This window comes from Anser cygnoides, chromosome 2 (assembly GCF_040182565.1).
Source record: "Anser cygnoides isolate HZ-2024a breed goose chromosome 2, Taihu_goose_T2T_genome, whole genome shotgun sequence".
NCBI classification, from domain to species: domain Eukaryota; kingdom Metazoa; phylum Chordata; class Aves; order Anseriformes; family Anatidae; genus Anser; species Anser cygnoides.
Genome location: NC_089874.1, coordinates 26,937,755 through 26,954,187, shown reverse-complemented (window position 1 = coordinate 26,954,187; position 16,433 = coordinate 26,937,755). Strand labels below are relative to the sequence as shown.

General features: G+C 39.2%; 1 protein-coding gene across 4 annotated transcripts in view; it reads left to right on the top strand.

Annotated features, from left to right (window-relative positions):
* SLC25A13 (solute carrier family 25 member 13) overlaps window positions 1–16,433 on the top strand; it is a 99,860-nt gene that overhangs the window by 24,408 nt on the left and 59,019 nt on the right. For all 4 annotated transcript variants that reach the window (XM_066991743.1, XM_066991742.1, XM_048075438.2 and 1 more), the window contains 2 exons: window positions 3,796–3,938; window positions 10,698–10,813. In XM_066991743.1, the coding sequence (XP_066847844.1) occupies window positions 3,796–3,938; window positions 10,698–10,813 (259 nt within the window). The remainder of the gene's footprint in view (window positions 1–3,795; window positions 3,939–10,697; window positions 10,814–16,433) is intronic.

Here is a 16,433-nt window from a genome sequence, read left to right as displayed (position 1 = left end):
TCATTCACTGTATTATTACCATGTTAGACTTAAATACCATTATCAGAATTGAACAATGCTCACCAAGAAGTCAGATACATTCCTGAGTGATTATTGTATTGACTCAGAAGAAGTATTACTATCTTAGAGAAAAAAACGCATTGTTCAGAGAATGGGGTGGGAGTTTCAGTATTGTTCCTACATGTGGTAAAATGTTAGTGTAGACACCTTGCTGTTAGACCATTTGGTAAATTTTCTTCTCCCATCCTTGCTGTCTTCCCTCAGTCAGGGTTATTCCTGCTTCTCTAGTCTGTAGAAGTATTGGGAAGATCACCTTTTGAAGTGGCGGCCCTATTTATTTGTTAACTAAAATCCCTTCTGTGTTGACCTGCTATAGACGTATGCAAGTGATTAAATGTCGTGTCCTTGCCTTGTCTACTTGGAGAAGTGTGCTATAAGGTTTTACTGGAATAAGGCATTCTTTGACCCATTTCCTAAATTTAAAGAAATATTCCTAACCCTACAAAGATTTATTAGTACAGTGCCAAAAATAGTTTAGTACTCTGATATGAAGAAAAATAAAGAAGTTGGGGTAAGAATACGTACGTGAGGTAAGTGCCACAGTGCTGCAGAGAGCTCTTGTATCTGATTTTATTTTTTATTTTTTTATGAAAGGGTTAAGTGCCTGAGAGAGCTAATACCTTTCTGAGTTAAACCCTCCTCCTTCCATCTCTCCAGTGTCATACTTCAGTCTCCCTGCACTTCTTGGCATGTTTTCCATTGGCCCTTGTGATCTATTATTAACAGTATGTGTAGGTGTCACTATGTATATTGTCAGTATTTATAGTTTTATCATATACTATCAGTATTTATAGCTCTGAAATTAGATTTGCAGTTGGGAAAGCTGAGATTTAACTTATTAAGCCCTGGAACTGCTATCTGTCAGGAGACTCAAAAGACTGTTGAAAAAGAATGGGATTTTCATAGGTCAGTACTGGAAAAGCAAGACCAAGGCATATAAAAGGCAGACGGGGTAGACTCAAGAAGATGGCAGCATTGAGGAAGGGGATTAACGTGGCAGAGAGAAGACCGGTCCCTCCTGGAATGTGAGGAGTTTGGCAGAGGGTTAGCACACTAACTGCCACCTCTAGCTCCTCGTCTTTCTAGTTTTCTCTGAAAAGTAGGGGTCTCAGTGAGTACAGTCATAAAGTATGCAGTTTGTTCAGCACAGTACAGAAATTGTCATGCTGTTCACTGAGAAGGAAGGACGAGTGAGTGAGGTATGTTGGTTTGTGCTCTACATGTAAGCTACGGCCAGAGTATTAATTAAGCTGCTTCAGATGAGTGGTGAGGCCAATACAGTTGCTTCTCCAGAGTGTGGGATCTTCACTTATAAAATAACTTGACAGCCATTTTTCTACTTCAATTAAGAGTTAGAAAATAAGATTTCCAGATAGGAAATGTGCCCACTGTGTAGAAATAAAGATGAGGCTAGCAGTTTCAATACAGTTGATTACAATAAACTTCTAGTATTTGAAATATATCAAAATCCCAATAAAATGTTTGCAAATCTTACTTAAAATGGGGTTGAACTGGTTAATACTTGAGTATCTAAAATGTATGGAAATAAGTTACCAAAAAGCCATTAAGTACTATTGTATAATATAAAATTCTCTGTGGGTATAATTGCCAAAGTGAGGAAAAATACAATTGTAAAGAACCATTTTTTTAATGTCTCTCCTCCAAAACCAATAGAATTGATGTTTTTTTCTCTTTTTGTTATGATAATTTCCAAGAGTAAGCTTACTTTTTCAAAGTCTTCTACCATAACCCCTAAGAGATTAGATTTTAGTGAAAGTGATCAAGCTGACATTTTCCAAGGTCATTTTCTATATGTAGTATAGAGAACGTGATTGGATTTCAAATACACTTGAGTAAATCACAATGACAAGAAACAGGGGGACACTGAAACCTTGTGCTGTTTTCTGTTATTGAGTGCCCTAGCAGGGGGTTAGCCTGGAAGAAAAAAATGAAATATAGAAGCGTAGACTGTCTGACTTATTTGATTTGTTTCTCAATAGCAGCTGTGTTAAAAGTTTTTGAAGCTGGGTTTCTGAAAGATTCTGTCTTCCTGCAAATGATTACATTGAAATCAATTGATCTGCTAGTTCTTGTAAAAGTATACAATTGAAAATTCCTTACAGTGTATCAGCTAGAAAGCTTGTCTGGTGAACAGTGTCTATTGAAACGTGTATCCCTAAATGCTAACCAATATAGAGATGCCAAAGCAAGTTACGTATTGTTTGGGCTTGCTTCTCTGAAGCCTTGATCCTTGGAGATATTGCCGTACCTGAAGACTGTATTTATATAGCACTAGAAGAAAATAATCTACTTACTGTTACACTCTGGCATCCCTCTGAGAGTTATATGCCTACTGCAGGTATAACGGCACTCGGCAGGCACCAGCGTGGCTCTGTGAAATGAAAACTGGCAGTTTCCTTCCCTTAGCAGAGGCACAGCAATGTAAAACAAAACACATGGCTTTGAAGTACGCTACAAAATATCAATAGGCAACTAATTTATTTATTACTTTGGTGTGCATAATGCTCTGTGGGGAGCTTCAAAAATGGTTTATTATCCTACCTTAAAAATGCTAGAGGAATTAACAAGTTACTTTGCTGTTTTCAGTGCTTGTTTGTTATCCTGGGATGGACCTTTCCCTTGAAGCTAACAAACAGTTCTGCTAATGTTTTTAGATTACGTTATCCTTCTTCTTCTGTCTTAGTTGTTGTCCTTATTTTTTTCCCTTCCTTCAAAAAATATTTAGGGTTGATTTCAAGTTTGCTTTTCTGCAGAAGGTGAGAGCTTTAAAATTTGAGGGAAGGCTGAGGAATCAGGGTAAGAGTGGTACAAAAGGCAATTTTATTTACGCATTATCTTCAAAGTATTTTAATATAAACGAAAAGGAGTATGTAACTTGTTACTGGAGGCCTCCCTTGGGAGCAAATACTCTTGGATATATTGAACACTGTATCTGGAGTACTATGCCAGTACCTGGTATCGGATACTGTGCCACTGCCAGCAGTGTTCCCTCCTCTTATTTGTGCATTGTGCTAAACTGCCATTTCCAGGTTCTTGTTTTCTCTTACATTTTTCTGCAAATCGCTTTTCTTTGACCTCCTTTCTTTCAGCAGTTCAACCAAGGAGGAGTAGCTGTAGGTTTTCCTTTACTTAGGGACTAGCAGCAGCTGAATTTGGTGTGCTGGAGTTGCTCCAAAACAGCACCCCCAGGTGGACACTCTTGTGGGATCATTTACTCCACTAGCACAGCAAAGTCATTTCTCAGGCGTAAGCCCACCTTTTCATGCCAAAATAGAATGGCTACACGAAGGAGTCGTTTCAGATGAGTAAAATACGGTGGAATGTCCCATAGTTGTTGCAGTTTCAGTGGACCTGAAGTGCCATATGCATGTTTGCAAATGCATGTGTGTTTCTTGTTCTACTTCAAAAAACACCAGTAACAAAAAATCAATCCATACTGGAGTGTTAACTGTTTCTAGACTAAACATGGTGAAATTGTTGAGACAATAAACAAATAATGTAGCTGCCACTCTCCTGGCTGGGAAGCAAAGCCTTTGGCTGTTTTAGTATTCCCCACTTTGTCTGTCCTGCTTTGGTGCAGTTTTTAGGTTCTTCACAGCAGAATGGTCTTTACCTGCTGTAAGCCTGGGGCTGGCTGGGCACTCTGGATAGTGGCAGTAAAAGTGCCTGGAGAAAGATGCACTTGAGTCACCAAATGTTGTATTCATTTAACAGTATGCAAGTGTGGAGAAGAATGGAGAATTCTACATGTCTCCTAATGACTTTGTCACTCGGTACCTGAAGATAATTGGAGATGGTGTGCCTAATGCAAACACTGTACAGCTCCTTGCGGGAGTGGTGGATCAGACAAAAGATGGGTAAGTTTTCTGTTTGTTTGTTTGTTTTCTTTCTCTTTGTTGTTCATTTATAAAATATAAAACCATTCCTTCAAGCACAAGGCTGGTGGTTCTTGTTTTTGTTTGTTTGTTTTGTTTTGTTTACTTTGTTTTGATGTTTGTTTGCCTGCAAATACATAAAGGAATACAGCATCTTTAAAGTGGAAGGAGTAGAAACAATGTTTTGGGCTGCCTGTAGCATTTAGCTGAACAAACCATTTTGTCTACTGTGTATTTTTAATTCATTGAACCTTTCATGTTTGTTGGCTGGTTCCCATAACTTCTGCTTTCCTTTCTGCCCATGAGTCTTTCTGTCTCTGTTTATTTCATGTATTTGTCACAAACACATTCAAATAACAATCCAATACAAGTTTAGATGATGTAGGAAGAGATCATAGAAAACAAAAAAGTGCCTCTACTTTGGTTTGACGTAGCATTGTTAAAGGTTTTTGCCATTGCTTTTCCTCAAGACGGAGGAGGAACAACAACGCTATTTAGTGAGCCGCTTCGCAAACATGGGATGACAGCAGTGAAGTTGGTTGCACATGGCTTGCATTTGAAAGGCTGACTTTGCCAATAGGCAAGATTAGCTACCCCTCCGTCTTCCTCCCCTCTTCTTTAATGAAACCCTAGCTTTTGCTTCTGGTACTTGCCCAGGCAAGCTGTCTCTTCGCCCATATGAATGCATTTTTTGAATCCTGCCTTCAAAGTATCTTAAGAGAAACTTTAGAATAATTAGCTATGGACTTAAAGTCTGTAGTTGTGGTGTTTTTAGAAACCAGAAAACTTCAGGCATGACTCATATCAGTGGTTGCAGAGAGTAAAATGTGAGATAAATAAAGCATGACTAGAGAATGCAGGCTTCCTAGGGAACAGATGCATGCATAACTGAGAACTTTTAAAATAGTTTCTCTGTTCTCTTTTCTGCTCAGGCAGCCTCAGGTATTTGGCAGCTGCGCACCTTAAACCTCGTAGACAAGTCAATGTAATTATTGTTATCCGTGGCAAAAGAATCCTGTAAAAGGTCACATTGGTAATGTTGGCATAATGGCAGCAAGAAAGTGGTGGCTTCAGATAGTGTTTGACAGAAAACGTTAAGCTTTTTTTCAGATTTCTTCCTTTGGTTTGATGTCTGTAAAACCGCATTTTCTAGATTGCACAGATTCAAATCAATTTTGTAGTAAGACGATTGTGAGTATAATACATGCCGTGTAATTTGGACCTCCCTCACAAGCAGAAGCTGGTGTCGGAATGAGCAAAATATAAAGCTGTAGCCTATGTGAACTTGTTGACAGGTTGGGATTTTGTAATTTGGTGTGATGCTGCAGGAGTTTTGCATTTTTGTCGTGCAGTATTGAAGCTTCTAATTGCCACTTTCTGCCATGGGTAAGGATTGTTTCTGCAGTCCAGACTGCAGTGACGGGACTGCATGTTCCTACCACAATTTTGGAAGAGTCTCTTCTGGTATTCAGGCCATCTTCTTGCTTAGCTGCTACACTACTATGTAAAAGAAGGGAGCAAGTTCAGAAACTGATTAGCGTTCATCTTTCTAATCTGGCACTGTAGCATTTTTTTTTGCCGTGTCGCCAGACATTTGTACCTTGTGCTGGTGGGGTATAAAGTACTTCTTAGAGTGATCATCGGAAGCAGGGACAACTTGCTTTTTGGTTGCTAGAATGAAATCCCCTAAGAATGTCAACAGGACCTATTGGTCTTCTCTTGAATTCTTTCCAGCTTGGCAGTCCAGAGGTTCTGGTTTTAAAGTGAAGTACAAAACTGCTTTTGTGAGGCTGGTCAGTGTTAAGGTCATTAGAGTCTGCTCAATACTTCGGCTTTTTTTCTAGTAGAAAAAAGAAGGTGGCTTGCAATAGCACTGAGAAGTTAATTTTGTTCTAGTGTTAATGGCTTAAAGTAGTGCAGTACTGAAAATACGGCTACAGTACTTTTATAAGTGTATTTGCACTGTAGGGGATCCCTGGTTTTGTTCTGAAGGAGCAGAGTCCGAGCCCAGAATCACCAGCGTTGTTCCTGGCTTTGTTAATACGGTTTTTAATTCCTTTTCATTCTGCTGAGAAGTTATGTGTAGATACCAAGTGTAGTCAGTGAGAAATACTGACGTCTGTAACTCACGTGGGTGAAAGGCAGACAGCATGAGAACTACGGACTTGTTAGTAGGACACACAGATTGGTAGAGGGTGGCTTACTCCAGAACTGAAGAAGTCCTTCAGTGTGAACGATGGACATGGAAATGAACTTCACGCTTCGTTTCTTCTCTCGTCCAGATACGATTACTTAGCAAGTGATCAGCGTTTAACAGGTTCTGTAAATTCTGTGGTATAAGAGTGGTAGAGAGCAGACTAGGCAGGTGAAATGGGCGCAACACTGGGAATTTGCTTCTTGCATATTTTTCCTCAGAGACCTGAACTAGAAAGAGAAAATCGCGAGCAGAGAACGGTATCTTTTACACGTGATCTCGCTGGTTGCCATGGGCAAAATCTCTTGTGTAGCTGTAGCACAGTTCCTGCACTGCCAGGAGTTAAGGATTTGACAGTGCATACAGGATTTGCTGTTGGCGTGACAAAGATAGGAGACCTCGCAAAGGCAGACTCTGGCGTTCGGTGAGTATCTGTTGCCATGGGAGCAAGGCTCGTCTCCATCTTAAGTCAGGGCACAGGAATATTTGGAGGTGGGCTTATCTTCTCGCCTCTTACTGGGGCGTCTTTTTAAGGTTTCCGTTAAGAAAAGGGAATGAATACCTTTCTTGCTGATGTCCAGAGAAGCATTTCAAAGCAGTGGGACGGTAATCACACAGGTTTTGAAAGAGTCTTATATCACACGGCTGTAGGTTGCATGAAGCAGATTTAAGAGCCTTGCTTAGATCCAGATCTTAGGCTTCTCATTCCTAATTTTACTTTGAAAAATGCTTCACTTGGCTTCAGCTGGACCAGTAACTTACCTAAGTACTATGGCTTTATCAAGGCCTATCAGCAACAGGCCAGGCATTTTCCATCTTGCCTACTGTAACATATTGCTTTCCAGTCTTTTGCTGTACTTTTAAACATCTGTCTAACAAAATAAGTATTTACTGCACATCTCTGTTTGGACTGTAGTAACTAACACTTTACTGAGAAACATTATATGTTTTATTTTTAGAAAGGACAAACTATTCAAGAATAACACTTGGAAATGCCAGCATTTTCCATTATTATTGGATATAAATTTATTCTCTAATGTACCAATTTACACTGTACTTAGTTTACCTAGGTTGCAGCATAAAATAATAGATGTAGCTTCAATTTGTGTCCTATTATGTTATCATGTTCAAATTGCTGATACAGTAGAAACATATGCATTGATTTCTGAAGAAACCTCTTCATCATTGCATTTGTATGTATTATTGCAGTGGGTAATTTTTTTTTTTTCCTTCTATGGCTACGTGCGTACTTCATCTGGTGGAAAAGGATTACACCTGCGTGGTGCCCCGGTACTGTGGGCACGAGTGCCAGTGAAGTTTGGAAGAAAGGAGGGAATAATAAATAACAGTCGTGTTGCACCATAACACTGTTGTTGTTTTTGGCTTGTAGCTCTTGTGTGTGGATGTTTTTAAAATATCAGTCTTTCAGTCTTCCTGAATAAATTGTGCAATGTTGGCACTGTTAATGAGGTCATGAAGGTGAAGAAAGACTTAACCAGTTGGGTAGGATGTCTTTAACACCAAAGTAAATTTTTTGTAAACATTTCAGCTTCCTCTCTTTGCGCTGTTAAAATCGCTAGGCTTTTCTCCACTTTTGTAACAGAAATGAGCCCTTGTTTAGGTAGATAAAATAACTCTTAAGTAGTATATTGAAGTCCATGTTAATATGTGCTGTTTAATGACACCTAATGATATTCAGCGAAGGGTTATGCTAAACCCAAAAGGGTGATGCTAAACCACAGAGAAAATGTGTTACCCAGGCAACTACCCTTGTGCAGTATAGAGAAGTGAGCATATGGCTATGTAGTACACATTATTTCAGCATCTTTAAGCATTAAGAATCACACGTGTAATTGACTGTGAAAAATTACTGCTCAGTTACTGTATTGTATGGTCATAATAGAAGTAAATGAATACGTCATTGTTGTTAGAATAGATCTGTTGGGAATCACTAGCAGGCTAGTCTACTTAGGGAGCAAAAATACAATAAGAAGAAAATAGCTGGTTTAATTAACATGTAAAAATTGGGTTAATTTGAATTCAGCTGGCACAGCAGATATTAATGTCTCTTCTTTAATAGTCTGGCAAGAACCACACAATTTGTACACTTTTAATCTTCCTAGGGCTATGAATAATTGTTTTTAAAAATGGATACGGGGTTATTTTCATCATCTCTCTCTGACTTATTAGGGGGGTTTATTACTTGCCAGAACTGACAAAGAATGCTTCTACCAGTATAAAATACTGTAGCAGTGTTGGAGTCCTTATCGAATCCAGGCGTAATGGCATAGGATGTGCTCGTAGCGTGGCGTTGGGATTCCGCTGGGAAGGGTGCTGTCTTATGATCACTGCACGTGCTGGGATGTGTTGATAAGGACATAGGTTGGTTGTGGTTTCACACAAACAGCAGCTGTATCAAATCGGTGTTGGCAGATAGTTTAAATTCTAAGCAATCCAATTTGAGAGTCTTGTTGCCTGCTATTTTGTTCCTCCTGTCTGGGCTTTATAATATTTGGGACAGAAGCATTCAGTGCTTTGTATCTGTCTGCTGTTGTGGAAGTTGCCAGCTATGTAACAAATAATAATGGATAATAATGAGCTTTTATAACCTCAAAGTCACATAGTAACAACAGATACGTGTAAATGCAAAACTAAGTAGGTTGTGATGTGTAGATTTAAACTTAAATGAAATATTGCCTTTTTTAAAAAAAAAAATAAAGCCTTTTGGTTTGGGAGAGATGGAAGTTTTCTGCCTTATAAAGACTGAGTATCTGCAGCACGTTCTGGGTTTCACAGTTGGTGGTACTGAGAGCTCCTCAGGAATTTGAAATAAATGACTTAGCAGCCTGCCCATGTGTTAACGTGTGCTCAAGTAGTAAGTCATTGGCTTCTTTGCCAGTAAAACTTAAGGCATGCCTATATGTTTATTGGCATCATCAGTTGTGAGTTTAATATTAAGAGTACCTGAGGAGGTTTCTTTTTATTTATTTTTCTTGCTACATAATTACTTATGGTGGCAAGTTTCCAAAGCTAATTATTTGTTAGAGTATTTCTGACTCTACATATGCTTTTATTTTCACTTTTATTTAGTGTGTGTATGTCAAGGAAGGTAAAGCAGAACAGCTTTTCTGACCTTTTCTATACTATGCTTTTTTTTTTTTTTATAGTACTCTTCTGTTCATCCTCTCTGATTTTCATGTTCTTCATGGAAATCAGCTCATGGTACGCTGTGGCTGTCTAGTTGCTGACAGCAAGCACACTTCTCTGTGACTTAAAAAATAATTCCCTCGAGACAGGGTGGCTGGGAATGGGTGTACAGCCCTGGGTCATCTTAATGTGGTGGGATGAAAAAAATGCCTGCTTCAGCCTCTTCAAACACAGCACTTTTTGCTGTTACTGCATACCGAGTGGAAGTTTTTGTGGAACCAGCCGCAGTACCATTTTGAGTGAAAGTCCTGAGGATGTTGCTAGTTTTTAAAGTATAATAATAATAATAATTTTGTTTCTTAACGTTTGATGCACTGAATTTTGTGAATCTTGGAAAGAAATCTTCATTCCCTAGGTACTTAACTGCCTTGCGAAGCCGTTAAAGCCGCGCGCTTGCTGCCCTGACATACAGCAGCCCAGAGAGAGGGCAGTCCTAAAGCTCCCTGGCTGGCAGCAGGCCCTGCAGCCACACATTTGAAGATGATTTTGAGCCGTACAACCCAGTCATTAAAGAAGCAGCGAACAGAAGAGTGGTTAGCCTTTGTCCCTGTAAGAAAAGGAGTTTGATCTCCATTTAAACTCCTGGGCGTGACCCAGAGAAATTAAAACTGCTCAAGGCCTTTGCTGCATCAAACCTACTGCTGGAAACGATGCCAGGTTGCCTAATTATGTATTTCTGCTTATTAACTATCCTAAAGAAAGGCACCTCTGCTTTTATCTGTGCTCTGCTAATGCACGGGTGTCTTGGGAAGCTGGCTACGACGACGAATTTGACTGAAGTGCTCTTGGGCAGAGGCAGGCTGTGCAGACTGCTGCTTGAAACCCGTGACTCCACACGCAGCACTCGAGGGCTGCCACGGGTGACTAACATGTGCTAGCAAACGGGTAGCTCACCCCAGTCCTTTCCTTCAGGAGTGAGTGGCAGCATGTAGGTCTCGAATGGATTTGCTTTCCAAAAGCCCCAAATCCCGAGTCCCAGGGGAAGTTATTCATATCCTGGCTGGCTGGCTCGGCGCTGGAGGGAGGCAGGCTCCCCCAGAGGCAGTTCAGGTAGGCATTAAAGCCGAGGTGAGTAGCCACACTAAGCACCCGGCTGATTTTATGTCCTGTTGTGACTTGCTAAGCAGAACAGCTCCTCCTTCAACCGAGTCATTTCCATCTAGCAACGTAAAGGGCTCCTAACAGTGCTGGCGATTGGGCGTTTTAGGATAAGTTTTAATCCCTGTTGATAACAACTTGTGTGCATTTTTGTCTTCTTTTGCATAACCCGTGTTATATTGTGTTTCTCTTTTCTGCAGGCAGCTGGTTTCATAGCTCTCGCTTTTTCCTTCCTCCTTCAGGTTGATATCCTTTCAAGAGTTTGTGGCATTTGAATCAGTCCTGTGTGCTCCAGATGCATTGTTCATAGTAGCCTTTCAGCTGTTTGACAAGACTGGCAAAGGAGAAGTTACTTTTGGTAAGAATGGTCTTCAATGCGCACTCTTAATTTAAATATCTCTACTTGTGCCAAACTATTTTACCTTTTGTTACCATAGGAAACATAGTGATTGGTAATAGAACTATACTAGTGCCATTTAACTTTCTGGCCAAGTTTTTTTAATCACTTCCACGTGTATAATATGAAGTCAAGGTCACAGTTATCTTCACAGCTTTCTCTGGAAAACTGGTCACTTCTTCTCCCCAGCGTGTTTGTGCAGGTCTTCAGAACAGCAGTGAAAGGTGGCTATAGGAAATGATTGCAAAACCACAAAAAAGTTGCCAGAGGACTTGGGCAAACGTCGAGTCTGAAATTACCCTGAATTATTTTTTGTTTATATTGGCTATGTTGCAAGCTGGCTTCCTTTTAAGACTCAATACTTTTTTTCTGTGAGATTTTTCAGTAATAAATACATTATAACCCCACAGAAAATTCAGCTGTGCATTGGAGTTGTGGTGTTTGCACAGACAACATGGCATACTTAGGACAGTTTAAAGCATGGTTATGGGGACTATTTATTTATAGACAGCACAGAGACAGTTTTTGATATCTGCAGGACTATCTGCCACCTGCCTAGTGACAAAGACCATTATGTCTGGAAGATTCAGAAATTAGCAATCTTCAATAACTTCAGACATTGAAGCGTACATGAAAAAGTATGGGGAATTTTTTCACCCGAAGCACCTACATTGGATAAAATTGTTATTTCTAATCTGTTATATTATCCATATGTCTCAAGTTTTATTAATTGTTTATTAAACATCTTTAAATAAAAGGAAAGCTGGATGACAGTGGCCCTTTCTCTTTCCCATCTTCCCCTGTATGGTTCATATGTCCTTTGTCTTTTGCTAGTATTGTCTGCATATACTATATGCTTAGTTAAAAAAGCTCTTTTCCAGCCCATTTAAACTGACAAGATCTCCTGTTACGGTTGCTTGAAGCATCATTATCTTCCTTCTTCCATCTCCAAAAATCTGTATTTGAAGTTGCGGCTGGTGAGAAGACTTACTGTCTCTTCTTGTGTCTGTTTTGTTTTTTCATTATTTTGGTTGTCTGTTGAGTTTGTGAAAGGCATGTCTTGTGTACAATACTACTTGTTAGAACAGCTTTAAAAAAATTACTACGGATTCTAAAGGATTTGAAAGAATTTCAGGATAAATTTCTGCTGATCCTAACCTTGCTGAAGGAAGTATTTTGTGCCTAACAGTCTTGTGCATGTTTATGGACAGAGAGACAACGAGAGGCGGCATGCTTTTAAATCAGGAAGGCTCAGATATTTTGCAATGGTTTTGTTCCAGCATAGGCAAACCAGGCTTCCTGGAATGCCTGTGATGTGCAGGTTCTTGTCTGCGTCAGAGCCCCCAGTCGCTTGGAGCACTTGTTAATAATCTAGGAAGAACTGTAGTTTGTTTGATCTGAATGCTGAATCAGTCCAACTTAGCTTTTTAACTTTTGGCATTCTTGTTCATATTTTTCCTGCTGGCAAATGCTTCCCTTGGGGTTCGACACAGTGAGTCAAGGGATTCGTTTGGCATTTGAAGCCCATTGAAGTCCTTTTAGCAATAAAAGAAACTCTTGTGCCAGGCTGTATTTAAGGTATTTGAAAGAGGAAGCATGCCAACATTGGCAGAACCTCAGATATTTTTTTATTTTTTTTAATTCCTTCCTCCCCTACTTTAAAATCATAAAAGCATTTGTAACTTCTGCATAGCACCTTGTAGCCACCGCCCCAGAAAATGCCTGGAGTAGGAAGGATATGAGAGCTGTCTCAGTGTTGTGAGCTCTCAGCAAAACCAAATGAACTTTAGGTGAAGCTAGTGTACGTTTTCTATCGTAAGGGAGAAGCTTTTTTTTTTTCCTATTGTAAAAAATAACAAATATTTTCACAAATTAGTTACTACAATGCTGTCCTGTAACTTTGCCACTCAGTGCCTCAGTCATGCATCTGTGAGGTTAATTATGAGATCTTTTTCCATTGATTTGAATGAAAGTGGGTTCAAGTCCTTATCAAGGTTAGGAGAGTTAAATAGGGGTTTTATATACTATGGAGTTACAGCGTGAAAGAAAAAGGAGAAAAGGGAAAGGATCACTTTTCACTATGCTGCTGCTAAGTGTACTATCTCAAGGATCCCTTTATAAGTGTGTATCTCATTTTACTGTTGTAAAGCATAGCTTATCTTTGCAGTCATTGTTTTTCTGTATAATGAGATAATGGTGTAAATATTTTAGCTTATACTGAACAAAATATAGGGCTTCCTGGCTGTGAACTTCCCATTTTCTACTAAGCAAGTCATCCAATTCATATTCTTCCACAGGTGCACTTAGCGTGGCACCTTTGTAAAACAGATTAATAATGGGTTTTACATCAGTGAGCTTTTAGACTGAATGCCACATCCAGGCTGTGGATGTTCAGGGAAATGTTCTGGGTAAAAAGTTTCAGTATTCAGTATTTTGCACTTTTATTGCAAAACACTGCATCTTTAGCTTCTGGGTTGGCAATTCCTTTGCATTTTAGCCATACCTTGACATCTCTACAATTCTAAATGTTTCTGTTCTTTCAAGTTACAAGTTAACTGTATATAGTTCTTTTGGCAGAGGTGGCACCTATTTAAAAGGACTGCTTTGCAAGTGGTGTGTGTGTGTGTGTGTGGAGGTGGGGGCGGGGGGGGGAATATTTCTAGTTTATTACTTTTGTGAGATGAATAAAATGGCCAGCAGTAAATTAGTGGCCAGTGGCTGACTGAGACTACACCTGGCCGTTGCATCACGTTGTAGATTTATCTGCTGCTGAAGTGTCAAAGCTTTGACAGTTTGCAAGGAGTTAAAGCTCTCAGCAGGAAAGTGGGAGGAAGTTTAGCTGGCTTTTAAATTCGAGGCAAAGAGCAAACCATTGCTTCTTACTGTTGAGTGTTGACAGGCACATAAAAGCTGATAATGTAAGTCCAGGGGTTTAAGAGACTTAGTAGAGTTGCTTTTTTGTCGTATGACTGTATTTTAATGCCTCATTAAAGAAGCAAAGCCCTTTGAAATTCTTTACTAGATGGCATTTAAAAAAAAGGTGAGATGCTTGGGTAAAAATGTCAGTGTTTAAAAACTAAGTTGTCTTAACCTCCATCTTTAATTTTGGATGGATAAATGAAATGATGAGAGTTAACGATTCTGAGCTGTGAATAACACAGCAGTGATACCCGTGGACTGGAACTTTATGTATCATATACAGGTTCTCACAGCCCTAATGAAGGGCAAAATGAACATTGTAGACATCGTTTTTTCTCATTAAGAAAGGAAAAGCAGAAAAAGAAAAATGATTGCCCAAGTCTGTGCTGACGACCAGCGTTGAACCTGGCTTTGAAGATTTTCATTGATTTGTTTTGAACTAAATTTTCTTTACAAACAGAAGTTCTTACTCTCTCATAGTTATTGAAATGTAGCTATGGTATAGTTTGTGGTTTTCTGTTTATTTATTTATTTCTTCTAAAGTCTTCTAATTCAACCTGAAGCTGTTTCAAAATGGATGCTATGCTGTGCTGCCCTGAGAAATATGAATACACTGGAAAACATGTTAGGCCTTTCATTAAAAAACAAAAAGAAAACAAAAACAAAAAATACCCTACACTCCCTAGACAGCAAAAAAAAACAAAGGGAATGGGGAACCCAAACACTAAATTGTTGCTTATTTGGCATAACAACTGCAGAGTCAAGCAATGCATCTGTTTTTGTCTCAAAACAGAACTCTATTTACATGCAGAGAGCAGCTATTGTGGGTCTGTGCTTCTGTTATTAATTATAGCAGTACACATTTCTTAGAGGAACACATGAATTAATGATGCATCTTACTAAGCACTCCTGTTTGCTTATCTGATACTTGAATTGCCTGAACACTTGTTTGTAAACTTCATAAAAACATGAGGTTAAACCTTAACTGAGGTTTAAATGTGTATATATAGCTATTGTGATGAGCTTCGGAGTCCTTGCTCTGTGATAACGCTCTGACTCTTTTTCAATATGCTAAGAATTATTACAGGAGTATAGCAGTTGCTTTCCTAACCAAAGGATTAGGTTCAGACTTTGTGACCTAGCTTGTTTTTGTGACAGAGGATTATTTTATGCTTTGCCCTATTTTATGCTTTGCTTGGTATGACCTGGCTCTTCTTTTGGGATTTATATTTTTTATTTTTGTACAACACTTAGCTTAGTGATGCCCAGCCTGATATGCTCAAAACCATGTAAAGCAAGGAAAAACTAAATCTGAACTACCAACCTAAATTGCTGAGGCTGTGAGCTTCGATCGTTTGATAAATTGCAATATTCAGTGATTCTTAGCAAGTTTTCAGTTGCTGGTTCAAATTGGTTAGAAACCATTTGTAGCTAGTGATGTGTTAGCTTACACCTACACAGTGAAGCATTTGTTGGTTTATAACTGACAGTTGCCTAGATATGATGATCCCAACAGCAGCATTACAAGTGCAAAAAGTGTTTAGTCTCTAATATTTTATGTTGTTTCTACTGGATTTTGCACAAATAACAGCTAGTTTTAATTAAAAGAGGATGTAAGGAAGACTTGTAAGTATATTTATTTTTCTTCAAAACAACTTTTGAAGTCTACTTGATATTATTTTCATGCAATTTCCTTTCTAAACTTATGTCAAACTGGCAAGCTTCTCTTATTTTTTCTTTTGCCTGAAATGTTATATAACTAGGCAGACTTTCATGAAGGCATCTGAAGTGAAACAAAGCATGTTTAGTCACAAAGTGAATTTGTCCTTTTAAGTGTTAGGAGAAGTTCCATCCGTTTATGCAGATGTGTTTCATTGGGTCGAGAAAATACAGCTGAGTTTCCTAAGTCATCCAGAACCGAAATTTGGTGTTTGATCTTTGTTGTTTTAGTTTTCTTCCTTTTTTTTTTCTTGTTTGTTTTTTAAATTAAAGTTGCCCATTAACAAATGTCAGACTGAAGACTGAGCATCTCTCTTCTCTTTAGCAAAAAACAAGGAATGATCACAGCATCACTGAACAGTTGAGGTTGGGCGGGACGGTGGCAGCCATCTGCAGGGCAAGCAAGGCCAGGCTGCTCTGAGGACTGTGTCCAGTGGAGGTTTTAAATATCTCTGAGGAGACTCTGTGGCTTCTATGAGCAAGTGACTTCCACAGTTTGTCTATCATGATGGTGAAAAAGAAGTCACTGATTCCTAGTTGGGATTGCCCACGCTCTGGCTTGCATCCACTGCTTCTTTTGCTTCTTGTGTGCCTCTCCACCTTCCCTACACCCTCCTGCTGGGTAGTTGTGGACAGCCACGAGGTCCTCCTTTAGCCCACCCCTCACCAGGCTGAGAAAACCCCATTCCCTCAGCCTGTTCTCACATGCCACGTGCATCAACACCCAACTGTCTTGATGATTGTGATGTACAGAGATGATAAAGTGATATTTTATTTTAGTTAGTATATTATGTTTGTCTTGGTAGAAGTGATCTGCTTTTTTTTTTTTTTTTAACTATTATTATTCTTCAGGGCAAAAGGGGCAAGTTTAATTTTTATGCCCTCATGGGGCCTAGTGCTTTCCAAATATGTGGTCTTTGGGCTCTGGCAGTTTGTCACTCTC